Source organism: Mytilus trossulus, chromosome 1, assembly GCF_036588685.1.
Source record: "Mytilus trossulus isolate FHL-02 chromosome 1, PNRI_Mtr1.1.1.hap1, whole genome shotgun sequence".
Classification (NCBI taxonomy): Eukaryota; Metazoa; Mollusca; class Bivalvia; order Mytilida; family Mytilidae; genus Mytilus; species Mytilus trossulus.
Window position 1 is genome coordinate 14,156,757 of NC_086373.1, and position 19,498 is coordinate 14,176,254.

The following is a 19,498-nucleotide window of genomic DNA, read 5'->3' on the forward strand; positions in this document are numbered from 1 at the left end:
TTCTAGGTGAACAGATAGTTATAAGGGACTGCCTTGGAAATTAAAATGTTTGCTATCAAAATCTAGACTCACAACCAAGACATATATGGATCATTTCTAAAAAGTGTTGAATTTTAATACATCTATGCCAAAATTTATATCTTAATTGAAAAATGAAGTTATTTTAATGTCTAAATAAAAGTTTGTAGGATTTTTGTGTCTTTTCATTAATAATAAACACAATTAGATCAGATTAAAATATATTTAAGTCAGATTTTTGTGTAATTTATGTCAATACAGTGTTAGGATAACACATTTCAAACTATTTTTTTCATGTTTTCTGATTGCCTTGAAATCTGAAAAATGAACTGTATTAGAAAGTTTATAATAACTCAGATAAAAATCACAGTTTCTTTTTTATTCTACTTCATATTTTCTAACACAAACTAAACTCAATCAGTGTACATAAAATTCTGTCTATCCTGTTATCGATACTTGTAATAGAACAGCTTAAATTACTCCTCCCTATAAATATGGAACTATTCAGGGATGACTTTAAAAAAGCATCCTTAGAATTATAGCTTTATCTTTGCAATTTGCTTACATGAAATGAAGTACTTCTATCGGTAACAGGAAAGACAATAAAGGTTACAGGAAAGACCTTAGTTTAGTGATTATGATATATCGTAAATGCACTTTCCTGTTACCAAAGAAAAATAAATAAAAGAAGACAAAACCAAAACAATAGGTGAGGGAAATGCTTGATGCTAGGTTTATTATAAAGAGGAAAATACTGCACAGTATTTATTGCTATCTTAGACTTAACCCTCTTGCTGTTGACTGTTTTTCGAGGTTTCATTTCATATGCGGGAAATTAATACAGCTCGATGTCAGTGATGTAATATGCCAAACAACGACGTCATTCGATATATGACGTCATCTAAATAATAGCCGTTACATTTGGGACCCATTGGAGACAACATAACACTGTTTAATCTTCGGTCTTTTGATTGAAAGAGATACAGCATTGACGAGAATTAAGCCTGCATAAATTTAACCCTGGCCATATGTGTCCCTCCGGCATCAAGAGGGTTAAAGTGCTGGTGGTAATTTTTAAAACCTTTGAAAATCAAATATATTTGGATATTTTTTGGTATGGACAATTGACATACTATCTATCAATATGCCGAAAGAAAATACATTGAAGCTGTGTTCTTGAAAACAACCTTATTGACCTCAAACAAGCATGAATTTTATCAAGACCTTTTCTAAATAGCTTAAAATTCTTATTGACAATGGTAACAGGAGAGACAAAATATTGCATCAATCACCTATCAAAAATAGTTTTAATATATTCTTGTATGACATAAGTTAGATTGCATTTTTTAAATGTTGCTCTAAAACTACTGTTTGTTTTGATATATGCATATAAAGAGGATAGTCTTAACAAGTAACTTTTTTCCAATTTTTTCAATTTCAAGATTCAACATTATTTTGTAAATGTCCCATATATATGTCAACAGTTATCTTTAACAAAATTTTAAATCCTAATGAAAGTCCATAAAAAGGAGCATTATTGATTAACATAGTTTAGGTAGTGCTATTGCATGTCTTTTTTAATGCTTCTTTACTGTGAAAAAATAACTACTTGGCATTTTATTTTACCCAACGGTAATACTCTCTGTAAAAAATATCCAAGTTAATCATTTGTAAGGGTACAGTACCAATTTTTTGGCCTGTTATTCTCTGAAGGTGAGTTCTTCACCTAGCCTTACTTTTTACAGTTTTTTGTCTTCTAATTAAACCAATTGACAAAAGATTAAGAAAAGGAATATAAATTCAAAACATATATAAAGCCAATGTTACAAGATAATTTTGCTCTGATTATTTCAGGATGAGAATAGGAGTACTAACTGGTCCAAAACCAATTGTTGATAGGGTGAACTTACATATGCAGTGTTCAGTGATGCATGCCAGTGGTTTGTCAAAGGTATATACATTGTACATCAAAGTTTGATGAAAAGACTGATATAACACTGGGTTAACAATGATCTGACAATCAGTTTTGACTGAGACTACTACAACATATAGTTAAGCAGCTTACCACAAAAATCATGCAAATTGCGATACAAGCATGAAACTTTGTGAGAACATGCCTGTAGGTGTATGTAATCATATTAGGGAGGTAGCCACGAAAAAAAATCATCCAATCATGGTGGCCATCTTGGATTTTTGAAATGACGTCTTTACAGGAAAAAGACATTATATTTATGGCCCGTTTTGCTTGTATTGTATCCAAAATGTTACAAAATGGAGTAAATCATTGTTATATGAGATAAAGTATCACTTTCGGTCAAATATCGGTCGATAACCCTCTCATGATTTTTTATATAATATTCCGAATATGACTGTTTTAAAACCCGATTAATATCAGTCGTTATATTCCACAAATATTCAATTGCTACATTAGGTTCGATATGTTATATGCCATTAGAGGGCGCAATTTTATTCTAGTAAATCGTTTTTAGAGTGTGTGTGTTCTCATTGTTATAAGACGTGGCTCGGTACTTGTCTATCCACCGTTCATATTTTAGTTACGAAGTTTTATTTTCAATTCTGATCGGATATTAATTTGAAGGAATTCTATCCCTATTTCTAACACAATTCCATAATAATAATGTTGTTAATACATCAAATCACATAATTAGAAAAGTAATCTTGAAATTTTTACAATTTCTAGAATTTTTCCTGTGACGTTTCTCTATGTTGGGTAAATGAATTCAAGTTACAATTGTACACTTTTCGTGCACTTCTTTTAATAATAGTTGAAATATATGAATTATTATTGCTCAAATAAGATTTGTGTTGTTGTTCCATAAGTTCATTGTTGATAACTTTTGTTTATATAATAGTCACTTAGGTTTTGAAAAGAATTCGCTTATCAGGTTCTTCAGCAGATAGTTGGGAAACTGATTGACAAAATGTTGTTTGTGTCAGGAGTTCATAACAGACCTACTGAAATCGTCAGCCAAAGAATATACAATGTTAGGCAAAAATATCCCTCTTTTTCATGAATTAAACACCCTCCCTATCCCTCTTGATAATCGTCGATTAAACCACAGAGATGGTATTGAACTCACAATGAAAAAAGAAAATGCCAAGTACCATAAGTTGTGTAGGATAAAGTTCAGTAATACTAAACTTGAGAGAGCCCAGAAACGCAATGTGTCACCGATACCATCTGGAAGTTCTAGTGATTGTACGTGTACTCCTCATTCTAAAGATCAACAACAAAATCCAGTTGAAAATGTGCATAAATTTTTCATTTGTGATAAAGAGTCACCATTATCTGTCTTAAGAGAGGCAGTGATAATGAAACTAAACCAATGACTAGTGGTTTGTGCAACAGCTTTTCAGGATAAACAACTGTTGGCAAAGCTGAGTAGTGGTGATGCCATAGCACAAGAGATAAAGCATAACCCGTCTCGTCTCGCAGCTGTATATAACAGAGAGAGATAAAAAAAAAAAAAAAAAAAAGAGACAAACAGAGATCAAAAGCACTTGCACACAGGAGGAAACTATAATAAAAGAAACTGCATTAGCTGAGCTGGTCACCTACATTTTTGAAACTCATAGAAACTCTGAGGAGTCGGTTGTGTTTCGATTAGCAGACCTGGCACATCTGTTTAAGGAAAGATTGGCACAGCTTGGTTCTTCTCCTGCACAGGTACATTCTACTCGACCCAAGGACAAGCTATTGCAAAAGATACCAGAATTAGAAGCACACACAAAGGGCGGAGATGTACATTTGATTTTTGAAAAAGATATAGCGTTTGCTTGTGATTAAAATTATTATTTCAAAATAGGTTATGTACTTCTTACGATCAGTTACTGGAAATATCAAATCAACTAGATGAAGTTGTTGTTTAACATTATTTAATTGAAGGTGTGGTATGCCCGCCTTTATTAAAGGGCACAGTGTTTACCACAGCTGCAGTCGACAACATAGATCACAACTCAACAACATCAAAATCATCTTTTCATTTGACCAAAATCTCTATTTTTATACGACCGCAAATTTTGAAAAAATTTTCGTCGTATATAGCTATCACGTTGGCGTCGTCGTCGTCCGAATACTTTTAGTTTTCGCACTCTAACTTTAGTAAAAGTGAATAGAAATCTATGAAATTTTAACACAAGGTTTATGACCATAAAAGGAAGGCTGGTATTGATTTTGGGAGTTTTGGTTCCAACATTTTAGGAATTAGGGGCCAAAAAGGGCCCAAATAAGCATTTTCTTGGTTTTCGCACTATAACTTTAGTTTAAGTTAATAGAAATCTATGAAATTTTGACACAAGGTTTATAACCATAAAATAAAGGTTGGGATTGATTTTGGGAGTTTCATTTTCAACAGTTTAGGAATTAGGGGCCAAAAAAGGGCCCAAATAAGCATTATTCTTGGTTTTCCCACAATAACTTTAGTTAAAGTAAATAGAAATCAATGAAATTTAAACACAATGTTTATGACCACAAAAGGAAGGTTGGTATTGATTTTGGGAGTTTCGGTCCCAACAGTTTAGGAATTAGGGGCCAAAAAGGGACCCAAATAAGCATTTTTCTTGGTTTTCGCACCATAGCGTTAGTATAAGTAAATAGAAATCTATGAAATTTAAACACAAGGTTTATGACTATAAAAGGAAGGTTGGTATTGATTTTGGAAGTTTTGGTCCCAACAGTTAAGGAAAAAGGGGCCCAAAGGGTCCAAAATTAAACTTTGTTTGATTTCATCAAAATTGAATAATTGGGGTTCTTTAATATGCCGAATCTAACTGTGTATGTAGATTCTTAATTTTTGGTCCCGTTTTCAAATTGGTCTACATTAAGGTCCAAAGGGTCCAAAATTAAACTTAGTTTGATTTTAACAAAAATTGAAACCTTGGGGTTCTTTGATATGCTGAATCTAAAAATGTACTTAGATTTTTGATTATTGGCCCAGTTTTCAAGTTGGCCCAAATCGGGGTCCAAAATTAAACATTGTTTGATTTCATCAAAAATTGAATAATTGGGGTTCTTTGATATGCCAAATCTAACTGTGTATGTAGATTCTTAATTTTTGGTCCAGTTTTAAAATTGGTCTAAATTAAAGTGCAAAGGGTCCAAAATTAAACTAAGTTCGATTTGAACAAAAATTAAATTCTTGGGCCTCTTTGATATGCTGAATCTAAACATGTACTTAGATTTTTGATTATGGGCCCAGTTTTCAAGTTGGTCCAAATCAGGATCTAAAATTATTATATTAAGTATTGTGCAATAGCAAGTCTTTTCAATTGCACAGTATTGTGCAATGGCAAGAAATATCTAATTTCACAATATTGTGAAATAGCAAATTTTTTTTAATTAAGAGTTATCTTTCTTTGTCCATTATAGTAAGCAAGAAATATCTGCAAGAATTTTTTTAATTGGAGTTATCTTTCTTTGTCCAGAATCAACTTAAATCTTTGTTATATACAATATACAATGTATATTCACTTTTTACTACCAACTGATAAATTTAAATAATCTTTACCATTCAGTGATAACAAGCAGTTTTTTTACATCATGTATTTAAATGAGTAGTAATTGTTGCAAACTCCATTAGAATATTTTAATTGAAATTAGTTTTGGAATAAGGGAAAGGGGGATGTGAATAAAAAATTGGGTTAAATTTTTCTCATTTGAAATTTCATAAATAAAAAGAAAATTTCTTCAAACATTTTTTTGAGAGGATTAATATTAAACAGCATAGTGAATTGCTCTAAGAGAAAACAAAAATTTTAAGTTCATTTGAATACATTCATTCTGTGTCAGAAACCTATGCTGTGTCAACTATTTAATCACAATCCAAATTTAGAGCGGAATCCAGCTTGAATGTTGTGTCCATACTTGCCCCAACCGTTCAGGGTTCAACCTCTGCGGTCGTATAAAGCTACGCCCTGCGGAGCATCTGGTTCATAAATGATTATGGAAATCCATTTCTTGAGGATTCTTAAGATATTTACAAGATAGACAGTAAACATATTGTACAAGTAGGCACAGGGAAACTGTCACAAATTAAACAAATTGGAGGCAATCAGTATGCTGACTTCAGAAACAGAATGCAGAACACGGCAAGCATTTATGAGCCTATCAAGAAAAACAAATTCTGTTGTTCAGTCGCCAACCAAAGAAAAGTTCATGTGAAACAAAAAGCAAACTTGACCTCGCCCGAGAAGATTGCAGTTTGTTTTCAAGGCTTTTCATATCCTGTCAAAGCAGACAATGCAACTTGGAAGAGTTTTTCAGCCACGCAAATCAGAAGTTCCCTCCATCTTAACCACAAAGTGGAAAAATCAATATTGGCGTCAAATCACAGCTAATGGAAATCCTAGAAGCTAAGGGAGATTTACCAAAAAAAGAACATCAGACAGACATAGTAGTTGTTGATGGTGCGGCTATGGTCAATTCAAGACTTGGTCCTAAATCAGAAGCTTTGCCATTTTTTCATGCATTTACACGGTCTCCACTTCGGCATGGCAAATCGGCATGGCAGACGTGGGAAATATTTGATGATGAAACCAAGGTTTTTGAACGATTAAGGCATTTGTTGTGGTTATGTATGACAAAACTACAACAAAATTTGACATCAACGAATCCAGACTTGAACTGTTTGCACGCAAACAAAGACAGTATGACACCATTTCACCAACTAGAGCTGCGCTGCTTGAGCATACACAACGAGCTACATAACAAGCTGGCCATGTATGGGGACAGGCAGTCATGCAAAATCAACATCTACCTAGTCCTAGTGAGTGCAATTGCTGCATCTTGCCAGGAGTTACACCAATGTGGCCGCAAAACAAACCAACTTGTTCTGGTAGATATAAGTGTTACAAAGCTGCCTTGAACTGAAGGAGAAACACGTATAAATTAAATAAACAAACGACAACTACTGTACATCAGATTCCTGACTTAGGACAGGTGCAAACATTTGCAGCAGGATTAAACGTTTAAATGGATCCAAACCTTCTCCCTTTTTCTGAAACAATAGCATAACATCACAACATAGAAAAACACACAGTAAAATATCAATTGGCAGACTTAATTCAATCAAAAAATGTAAATTAAGATTGATCTTAAGTATACTGACTTGTTCATCTGTTACAATCAATCTTAGTCATAAGATTTTTGTTAAACTGACTCCAGATCCTGTGTCAAAGCTTTGCTTACAAGAATCTGAGAACCCCCTATCCTACATTCTTTTTTAAAGAACACTTTGGGAGCCTGTGTCTTTTATTGAATTATTACTTGCTGTAATAAAAAAACTTTTTACTTTAGCTTATAAATTTTTCTCAGGCATAAGGTCCTAGACCACCATTGTCGTCCCTTGATTTACGTTGTTCACAAATATAGTCCCTATTGTTGACAGTGGGTTACTTCCCATCAATTTTTATACCCCTTCCAAATTTATTTCTCCATGTTCAATGCCTCAAATTGCAAGTAGGGGGATGAAATTACACTAAAAAAATTTGGGTGCAGAATTGTAAAGGAAAGTAGTGATTTGGTCCAGCTGAAAAAGGTCGAAAATGAGCACTTCGGAATGTGTCAAAAGATTTCAAGACGCCCTAAACATAAAATTGTCCATATTTTGAGTTAGAGCCGATGAAGTTTTCTATAAATTTGATATAATTTGTCCCAAAAGTAGTACAACACACTGTAAAAGTTTCTTTGAGAAAGAGCAGGTGGGATTTTTTAATTTTTCATTTATGAGAGGTGAAATCTGTAAATATAGAATCTGTACTCTGGCAACTACCCTAAATGATTTGATGGTGTCAACTTGTCAAATAGCATGAAACTAAAGGATTTAAACTTTTATTTTATAGAATTTCTGCAAAAATGACCAATTTTGGCATTTTATGGTCAAAATAGACATTTTATAACTTTTTCAATATTGATGCATAAATGGCATCCTGACTTTCTATCTGACAGGTTTTCATGTGTCAATATTTGTGTTTCTATGCCTTTATCTGCTTCTTTTACTTATTTATGAACTCTGAATCTACAGAAAAGAAGTTTATCTCAGACAAAATGTGCAAAATGTGTTGTATAAATGACCCTTGTCTAACGCCTTGTTTGGATGAAGTCAATAGTGGGGAGCTTGGTACATAAAATTTGATGTCCATATTAAAGACCTAACTAAATTTGTATCAAATGCACTTTACAATGTCTATTGTACCTGTTCCATTTCACATAATATATTTCTTTTCTTCTGTAGGATAGCAAGTGATTTAAATATAAGCCTGTTGAGAATAAATTGCATGCAAGTTTTTCCCTAAAAAGGCAAAAATCTTTGTATCAGCCCATACTGCTTGTAAGAAAGGTTATTTGCAAGAGTCTTTTTGTGCTCAGATTTGTTGTATCATGTCACATGAGTATAGAAATGATAAAAAAGACACAATTTTTTATTTCTGATAGCCTCAATATGCATTTTTTAATGTAAATATGTGGCACGGCCTAAATTGACCCTAAATTTTTTTTCAAGAGGCCCTAAACATAAAATTGTCCATATTTTGAGTTAGAGCCGATGAAGTTTTCTATAAATTTGATATAATTTGTCCCAAAAGTAGTACAACACACTAAAAGTTTCTTTGAGAAAGAGCAGGTGGAATTTTTTAATTTTTCATTTATGTTCTAAAAGAAATGCACTACGAATTAATTGTGTTCTCGGACCTAAGAGGTGAAATCTGTAAATATAGAATCTGTACTCTGGCAACTACCCTAAATGATTTGATGGTGTCAACTTGTCAAATAGCATGAAACTAAAGGATTTAAACTTTTATTTTATAGAATTTCTGCAAAAATGACCAATTTTGGCATTTTATGGTCAAAATAGACATTTTATAACTTTTTCAATATTGATGCATAAATGGCATCCTGACTTTCTATCTGACAGGTTTTCATGTGTCAATATTTGTGTTTCTATGCCTTTATCTGCTTCTTTTACTTATTTATGAACTCTGAATCTACAGAAAAGAAGTTTATCTCAGACAAAATGTGCAAAATGTGTTGTATAAATGACCCTTGTCTAACGCCTTGTTTGGATGAAGTCAATAGTGGGGAGCTTGGTACATAAAATTTGATGTCCATATTAAAGACCTAACTAAATTTGTATCAAATGCACTTTACAATGTCTATTGTACCTGTTCCATTTCACATAATATATTTCTTTTCTTCTGTAGGATAGCAAGTGATTTAAATATAAGCCTGTTGAGAATAAATTGCATGCAAGTTTTTCCCTAAAAAGGCAAAAATCTTTGTATCAGCCCATACTGCTTGTAAGAAAGGTTATTTGCAAGAGTCTTTTTGTGCTCAGATTTGTTGTATCATGTCACATGAGTATAGAAATGATAAAAAAGACACAATTTTTTATTTCTGATAGCCTCAATATGCATTTTTTAATGTAAATATGTGGCACGGCCTAAATTGACCCTAAATTTTTTTTCAAGAGGCCCTAAACATAAAATTGTCCATATTTTGAGTTAGAGCCGATGAAGTTTTCTATAAATTTGATATAATTTGTCCCAAAAGTAGTACAACACACTAAAAGTTTCTTTGAGAAAGAGCAGGTGGAATTTTTTAATTTTTCATTTATGTTCTAAAAGAAATGCACTACGATTAATTGTGTTCTCGGACCTAAGAGGTGAAATCTGTAAATATAGAATCTGTACTCTGGCAACTACCCTAAATGATTTGATGGTGTCAACTTGTCAAATAGCATGAAACTAAAGGATTTAAACTTTTATTTTATAGAATTTCTGCAAAAATGACCAATTTTGGCATTTTATGGTCAAAATAGACATTTTATAACTTTTTCAATATTGATGCATAAATGGCATCCTGACTTTCTATCTGACAGGTTTTCATGTGTCAATATTTGTGTTTCTATGCCTTTATCTGCTTCTTTTACTTATTTATGAACTCTGAATCTACAGAAAAGAAGTTTATCTCAGACAAAATGTGCAAAATGTGTTGTATAAATGACCCTTGTCTAACGCCTTGTTTGGATGAAGTCAATAGTGGGGAGCTTGGTACATAAAATTTGATGTCCATATTAAAGACCTAACTAAATTTGTATCAAATGCACTTTACAATGTCTATTGTACCTGTTCCATTTCACATAATATATTTCTTTTCTTCTGTAGGATAGCAAGTGATTTAAATATAAGCCTGTTGAGAATAAATTGCATGCAAGTTTTTCCCTAAAAAGGCAAAAATCTTTGTATCAGCCCATACTGCTTGTAAGAAAGGTTATTTGCAAGAGTCTTTTTGTGCTCAGATTTGTTGTATCATGTCACATGAGTATAGAAATGATAAAAAAGACACAATTTTTTATTTCTGATAGCCTCAATATGCATTTTTTAATGTAAATATGTGGCACGGCCTAAATTGACCCTAAATTTTTTTTCAAGAGGCCCTAAACATAAAATTGTCCATATTTTGAGTTAGAGCCGATGAAGTTTTCTATAAATTTGATATAATTTGTCCCAAAAGTAGTACAACACACTAAAAGTTTCTTTGAGAAAGAGCAGGTGGAATTTTTTAATTTTTCATTTATGTTCTAAAAGAAATGCACTACGAATTAATTGTGTTCTCGGACCTAAGAGGTGAAATCTGTAAATATAGAATCTGTACTCTGGCAACTACCCTAAATGATTTGATGGTGTCAACTTGTCAAATAGCATGAAACTAAAGGATTTAAACTTTTATTTTATAGAATTTCTGCAAAAATGACCAATTTTGGCATTTTATGGTCAAAATAGACATTTTATAACTTTTTCAATATTGATGCATAAATGGCATCCTGACTTTCTATCTGACAGGTTTTCATGTGTCAATATTTGTGTTTCTATGCCTTTATCTGCTTCTTTTACTTATTTATGAACTCTGAATCTACAGAAAAGAAGTTTATCTCAGACAAAATGTGCAAAATGTGTTGTATAAATGACCCTTGTCTAACGCCTTGTTTGGATGAAGTCAATAGTGGGGAGCTTGGTACATAAAATTTGATGTCCATATTAAAGACCTAACTAAATTTGTATCAAATGCACTTTACAATGTCTATTGTACCTGTTCCATTTCACATAATATATTTCTTTTCTTCTGTAGGATAGCAAGTGATTTAAATATAAGCCTGTTGAGAATAAATTGCATGCAAGTTTTTCCCTAAAAAGGCAAAAATCTTTGTATCAGCCCATACTGCTTGTAAGAAAGGTTATTTGCAAGAGTCTTTTTGTGCTCAGATTTGTTGTATCATGTCACATGAGTATAGAAATGATAAAAAAGACACAATTTTTTATTTCTGATAGCCTCAATATGCATTTTTAATGTAAATATGTGGCACGGCCTAAATTGACCCTAAATTTTTTTTCAAGAGGCCCTAAACATAAAATTGTCCATATTTTGAGTTAGAGCCGATGAAGTTTTCTATAAATTTGATATAATTTGTCCCAAAAGTAGTACAACACACTAAAAGTTTCTTTGAGAAAGAGCAGGTGGAATTTTTTAATTTTTCATTTATGTTCTAAAAGAAATGCACTACGATTAATTGTGTTCTCGGACCTAAGAGGTGAAATCTGTAAATATAGAATCTGTACTCTGGCAACTACCCTAAATGATTTGATGGTGTCAACTTGTCAAATAGCATGAAACTAAAGGATTTAAACTTTTATTTTATAGAATTTCTGCAAAAATGACCAATTTTGGCATTTTATGGTCAAAATAGACATTTTATAACTTTTTCAATATTGATGCATAAATGGCATCCTGACTTTCTATCTGACAGGTTTTCATGTGTCAATATTTGTGTTTCTATGCCTTTATCTGCTTCTTTTACTTATTTATGAACTCTGAATCTACAGAAAAGAAGTTTATCTCAGACAAAATGTGCAAAATGTGTTGTATAAATGACCCTTGTCTAACGCCTTGTTTGGATGAAGTCAATAGTGGGGAGCTTGGTACATAAAATTTGATGTCCATATTAAAGACCTAACTAAATTTGTATCAAATGCACTTTACAATGTCTATTGTACCTGTTCCATTTCACATAATATATTTCTTTTCTTCTGTAGGATAGCAAGTGATTTAAATATAAGCCTGTTGAGAATAAATTGCATGCAAGTTTTTCCCTAAAAAGGCAAAAATCTTTGTATCAGCCCATACTGCTTGTAAGAAAGGTTATTTGCAAGAGTCTTTTTGTGCTCAGATTTGTTGTATCATGTCACATGAGTATAGAAATGATAAAAAAGACACAATTTTTTATTTCTGATAGCCTCAATATGCATTTTTTAATGTAAATATGTGGCACGGCCAAAATTGACCCTAATTTTTTTCCAGTCTTACCTGGCCTAAGACCCTTGTAAACTAATATGATATGTTATTTGTAACTTTTCTTTCCATTTAAAGTACTTTCAATACATATGTAAGGATTATTTATAACCAAAAAGCTTCACAAATTTAAAATTGCTGGAAAATATTACAACTTCATGTAAGGCCCCCCTTCATTGAAAAACCTAAATTTTTAGGCACAGGCTCATATAAAGTTGACTTTTGAATAATTATGCCAAGTCTGATAAATCAAATGAGTACTCTATTGCTTTTAGTACATGATAAGTTATATATTAAGGCATTTAAAAAGTATTTTTTTGCAATATTTGAATTTTTAAAGGCCCAAATGTTGATAGTTGAAATTTTTCAATTTTAACGTCAAAATTTTACACGCAAAGATGAGTATAGAACTTAACTTAATGTCTTTGATATACATCCTATTGTCATGAAACTTTGTAAGCAATGTTATAATTTATTAAGCTTTGTTCATACCAAGATTTTTTAAGATTTGTCAACTCTTTCTACCCTATTAGGTCCGAGACCACCATTGTCGTCCCTTGATTTACGTTGTTCACAAATATAGTCCCTATTGTCGACAGTGGGTTACTTCCCATCAATTTTTATACCCCTTCCAAATTTATTTCTCCATGTTCAATGCCTCAAATTGCAAGTAGGGGGATGAAATTACACCAAAAAAATTTGGGTGCAGAATTGTAAAGGAAAGTAGTGATTTGGTCCAGCTGAAAAAGGTCGAAAATGAGCACTTCGGAAGCTGTCAAAAGATTTCAAGACGCCCTAAACATAAAAATTGTACATATTTTGAGTTAGAGCCGATGAAGTTTTCTATAAATTTGGTATAATTTGTCCCAAAAGTAGTATAACACACTGTAAAAGTTTCTTTGAGAAAGCGCTGGTGGGATTTTTTTAATTTTCATTTATGTTCTAAAAGAAATGCACTACGAATTAATTGTGTTCTCGGACCATAATAAACATCCTTTATTCTTATCATAATTCATAAAAAGAATGATTGTTATGAAATTAAAATAATACAAACATACAATAGAATAGATTCAAAGTCATGAACTCTTTCTTTAATTGGAAACCTCAAAATCTTTTTTTTCTTTCAACTTTTAGATTAATTTTAATGACAACATAAGGATTGCACTTTATTTTGAAGATTTCCCCCAAAATCCTTTCATTATAAATACAAAAATTCATTTCATGTTTATTTTTAAACTCAGAAGTCCAATTTAATATATTTTTTGGAAAATAATTTGTTCAAAATCTATGATTACACAACTAATAACCCGTAATTACTTTTGAAATTTTAAATCATGGGTGCATCCATTATTCAGCATAACTAGTTGTACAGCAATATGATTCAGTATGTAGGTGCCTCTAACCAAGACTGTTTATTACCATAAGATGTAAGTCCCTCATTCAATATTTTAATTGCTTTTATACAGTTGTGTTTAATTTCTTTCCATTTTGACTTGTGCTTCATTGACTGATTAAGTTTAACACCCTTATACAAAAGCAAGTCATTGTGGCCTATAAGTTATGCTTCAGTGACTAATTAAGTTTTTCACCCTCATACAAAAGTGAGTCATTGTGGCCTACAATTTATGCTTCAGTGACTGATGAAGTTTTTCACCCTCATACAAAAGTAAGTCATTGTGCCCTACAATGTATGCTTCAGTGACTGATTTAAAGTTTAACCACATAGTTCAGACCTAAGATACAAAGCAACCTACAATTATAACATATTGCAAGGATGCAAATTTAGGGACTTCTATCCATAGATACTTTCTCAGGTCTTTTAAAAATCGAAATAAATCATATAGCAAAGTTATGAAGCATTAAATTCTGAGATATATGCCTGTGGCACTTTTGTAACTGTTTATCAACAAATAGCAAGATAATGTTAGATCTTCTCAATATATATAGTGGTGATTATGGACTATTGTTCAACATCCAGTGGCAAATATTACATGCATTTAAGGACAAGAGAATGTTAATGTGATATGTGTATGAACTATTCTTTGTACTAATTTATCCAGATATTTAACAGGCTTGTTTATAAAGTTAAAAACTGGCATAAAGGTATGACAACCTTCTGCAGACATGCTTATCTATCTAATAGCTGATCAATCTTTCCTCATACTCCTATTTGTGTTTTTAAGCAGAGAAGCAGCAAATACCAATTGAAATTTCAATTCTTTGTATTCACCTTGCTGTAAAGTAACCCAACTCCACCTTGAGTAAGACACTATGATCAGAAAGGTCATTATATGTAACGGTAACCTTTGTATCTCTGTAACAGTTTCAGTTTATAACCAAGTTGTTAATAAGCAATCTATCCCTAGAGCTATTTCACACCTTTTTCATTTCAATCACACTATATGATTAAGGACAGGCTGACCTATCTGATTTACAAAACATCAAGGAATTTGAAAGGTTGTGAGTACACAAAATGTCATCCTCACTAACCTTTCAAATTTAAAAAAAAAAACATCAATGGATTGAAAGGTTATGAGTACACAGAATGTCAGCCTCACTTACCTTTCGGACTGAAAAAAATCATCAATGGATTGAAAGGTTTTAAGTACACAAAATGTCAGCCTCACCAACCTTTCAGACTTTTAAAAAAAGATCAATGGCTTTGAAAGGTAATAAAGGACATGAAATATCAGCTGCTACTTGAATATTATTTTCACAGTCTTTTTTTATTGCCATCATTGTCTACCACCTTGACTGAAGTTTGTAATGCCAAACTGATGTATATGACGCATAAACCCCCCCCCAAAAAATAGTTTATTCAGAAAAGATTTTCTTTAAATAATTTTGTTTTAATTATAGTCCCTGTTTTTCACAATATATGAATCATGCTCAAAATTCACAAATATTTTTTCTTTAAAAGTTTAATTTGAAAATACTGTGTTTTTCTTTAAAAATAATCTGTAAATTTCAAAAATGATATTATGACATTCTGCCATTTGAAAAATTTGATATGCAATAGATTTTTCATATTGCCAATTTTTGACGCCAGATATATAATTTTTTCGACAGGTTGCCTACTATATGGTAGGTAATCCTTGTACTCTGTCATGTAAAGAGCAACTAAAAAAGTAAAGTCCAACTTTAAAACATATAATCAATGCATTTTTATGCCCCACCTTCTATAATAGAGGGGCATTTTGTTTTCTGGTCTGTCCTTCAGTTTTCCATCCATCCTTCTGTCCCTCTGTCCCAATTCAGGTTAAATTTTTTGGTCAAGGTAGTTTTTGATGAAGTTGAAATCCTATCAACTTGAAACTTAGTATACATGTCCCCTATGATATGATCTCTCTAATTTAAATCCCAAATTAGAGTTTTATCCCAATATCAGAGTACACTAAACATAGAAAATGATAGTGTGAGAGAGGCATCCATGTACTATGGACACATTCTTGTTCTTCTTATTTTTCATATCTTCAAAATTTATTAGATATTTTTTTCCATAAACATACGGTATAATTTAATTCAAAGTTAATTATAAACCAAAACTTTGTTTATTGAATTATTAGAAGATTAATGAATTTATCCACTTTCTGCTACATTTCCTATCATATCTTTGTCACAATGCTTTGTCATTTGGTCTCTTGTGGAGAGTTGTCTCATTTGCAATCACAACAACCTATGGAAGTTTTTAACGACCTCGACTGGCTATACAGCCCTTGCATGGTCGGTAAAATCATACCACATCTTCTTATTTTTATATTATCTTATTACCTCACAGTAGAACTGGTTGTTTAATGATGTTATTTACACCGATTGGTCTTGCCGTAGTTGCGTCAATAGGTGTAACTCATTCATAGAAAACAACTAGAGATTGGTATTTAGATGTATAATGCATCATATAGAATTGTCAATATATAACATACAATCTACATTTAATTTTAGGTATTTCTTATGAAACTGTTTGAACATTGGGGCCATGATGGTTTTCTTCAACATGCTGAAAAAACTGCCACATTTTATGAAATGAAGAGAGACCTTTGTTTAAAATCAGCAGAAAAACATTTGAAAGGTTTGGAATGATCTTCATTTTTTGTCAAATTTGTTCCATATTACACTAGAACTGTTACACTGTGACCTTTCATACAGAGTAGAATGCAACCAACCAGTGGCGGATCCAGGGGTTGGACGATCAATGCATTTGAATGGGGGACGTGGTTTGACCCCCCCCCCCCCCCCCCCCCCCCCCCCTCCCCCATTTATCCTGGGTTGGGAACACCCTTTTTAAAATGATTGGATCCGCCCCTGCCAACTTAAATTATATTTAAGAGAATAAAGAAATTAGGTAATGTGGTACGAATGCCAATGAGACAGCTATCCACCAAATTACAAATGGTGAAGATAAAAGTAATTTTAGGTCAGCAATTCAACAATGAGAAAACCCCATACATGCATAACAGGCTCCTGACTTCAGTTCAGGTATACAAAAGTGTGGAAAGGTTTAAGAAAATATGATCTCTCTGTCATATCTCAAAAAGAAAACTTGGAAAAGAGTGTTTCTAGTATAAATGTGCATTGTAGGCGTTGGAATTGAATTCAGAGTAAAACATGAAGTGAAGGGAGGGGTAGTGCAGAATTTAATTAGAAGTTCAGGACATATATATGTTGAAAATATGTGACCTTTGAATAAAAAAGTAAAATGTGTTTCTATTTCATTTATCTCATTTTGCTATTAATAATGACAAACTTTGAAGAACCTGTTGATAGCGCCTGTCACAAATATTATAGGTAGGATTGGTACAAATAATTGTACTTCTATAATGTCAAAAACAAAATATTTTTTTCTATCAAACTTCCCGACCTTTTGCAAACCTTTAAAATATGGTAGACAGGGGGTATTTCTTGTCTCATGGTGTGAATTGAAATAACTTTTTTTTCTGTTTTTGAAAGTTAAAAAATATGTTTTCTATAATAAACTAAATGCCAAAAAATAATTTTAAGTATTTTTGCATACAGGAACCTTTTATTTAATAATTAAAGAATGCTGAACTTTTGAAATTTGATACATGCTATGATGTTCACAAGCATCTTGGTAAACAAAGCATGTTTTAATCTTAAAGTGTCCACACTAATATGTGATAAAAAGTAAAATGAAATCTATTAGCACAGACCACTTGATGGTGTCAGAGCAAACAAGTGGCCTTCCAATACAGGTTCAATCTATATGAAACACACATGTGTAGCGGAGGAACCAAAATTAAGTAGACTTGTAACACAGTTTTTTGCTTAATACAGGTGGTCTTCTTTGCTGTTTTGACTGTATTAATATTAGTGTATTTGAACAAAAATTATAATAAAAGTATAATTTCAGGTCTTGCAGAATGGTCAGTGCCAACTGGTGGTATGTTTTTATGGTTGAAGCTGAATGTAAAAGACACTAAGAAAATGATTGAAGTTAAAGCTAGGGCAAATAATGTCCTGTTTGTTCCTGGTAGTGCTTTTATGATTGACCAATCACAGCCATGTTCACATATCAGAGCTTCCTATTCTACAGCAACACCAGAAGAGATGGATCTGGTAATTTTCTAACACTTTATATTTATTTGGTCAAAACATAGATATTTTTATCCAGATAGCTCAGTCCTGTAAAAAAATTCTCATGGAGACATATACACCTAATCACTATTTATTCCATTTCGGATAAGTTCTAAAATACTTTTTCATCCAGTTGAAAATATCTGGGACCCTGTTTAAATGATGCAACATACATGATACTTTTTAATAAGACCTGTTTAAACTACCGTAAATACTTCAAACAAAATATTTTTTTACTTCAATTCAAATTACGAAAAAAGTGGACAATACTCATTCAAAGTTTTTTAATGGTTGCTTTCTAAAGTTTTTCCTCCCTCAGCTCACTACTGATGACCTCTATTTTCGACAGCATGACCCAAACAGTAAGTTGTGTAAATGACTGTTTTCCCCGGATTGGACTAAATAGCAATAAGGTGTATTGTATTACTCCTTGTCAAAATGTCAGCAGAGGTTTACATTGACTGCATGTTAATTTTATAATCATACTTTTTGTAAAAAGTTGAAAATCTAAAGCATTTTATCATGCTATATTTGAAATGATACTTCAACAAAAAATCCTGTAAAACATTGCATTACATTTGCATGACAGTTATATTACATTTACATTACATTTACATTACATTTACATTACATTTACATTACATTTACATTACATTTACATTACATTTACATTACATTTACATTACATTTACATTACATTTACATTACATTTACATTACATTTACATTACATTACATTACATTTACATTACATTTACATTACATTTACATTACATTTACATTACATTTACATTACATTTACATTACATTTACATTACATTTACATTACATTTACATTACATTTACTTTACATTAACATTACATTAACATTACATTTATTTTTCATGCACATTACATTTCATTACATTCATATTACATTATGTCATATTGACATTCCATTTTAGGCATTTAAAAGACTGGCAGACCTAATAAGAGAAGAAGTGAAAGAATCTGATTGAGGTTTAAAATATTCTAGGAGTACAAATGCTGTTTGATCTAGGTGTTTGTAAAATTCAGCATTAATTTATGTTTTAAAATTAATAGTGAGAAGTGATTTATATTGAATTTTACCAAAGATGGCATAGTTTTAATATTTGTTTGGAAAGAAGATTAAATTGTCAGTTATTGTTGTACAATGAATCTCTTTTAACATATACAATGTGTTGAAAAATAAATATTAATCATGTAACTTAGTTGTTTACACATTTTCTGCATTTTAGAGCTTGAAATAATTTCAATGTTCAGTTCTGGTTTCAATTAATTTTCAGCTTTGTCTTAGATGGAGAAAAAAGGCTAGACATAAGTATGGTGTTTCTGGGCAGCAGTGGTGTCAACAATGTATTGATTTGTGATTAGGTCTTGTTTAAGGTGAACCACTTACGGTATATGACAATAATATTTGGTATATAGTTGTATAAGCATTTCCATGAAGATTATTAGACCTGCCCCTCCCCATAGTCTATTGCTTTTAAAACATTTGCATAGTTTA

At 31.7% G+C, this 19,498-nt stretch overlaps 1 protein-coding gene across 5 annotated transcripts in view; it reads left to right on the forward strand.

Moving 5' to 3' along the window:
• LOC134715934 (kynurenine/alpha-aminoadipate aminotransferase, mitochondrial-like) overlaps positions 1 to 19,198 on the forward strand; it is a 33,571-nt gene extending 14,373 nt beyond the window's left edge. For all 5 annotated transcript variants that reach the window (XM_063578502.1, XM_063578520.1, XM_063578511.1 and 2 more), the window contains 4 exons: positions 1,873 to 1,969; positions 16,322 to 16,448; positions 17,748 to 17,953; positions 18,915 to 19,198. In XM_063578502.1, the coding sequence (XP_063434572.1) occupies positions 1,873 to 1,969; positions 16,322 to 16,448; positions 17,748 to 17,953; positions 18,915 to 18,968 (484 nt within the window). In that variant the 3' untranslated portion in view covers positions 18,969 to 19,198. The remainder of the gene's footprint in view (positions 1 to 1,872; positions 1,970 to 16,321; positions 16,449 to 17,747; positions 17,954 to 18,914) is intronic.
• The last annotated feature ends 300 nt before the right edge of the window (positions 19,199 to 19,498 follow it).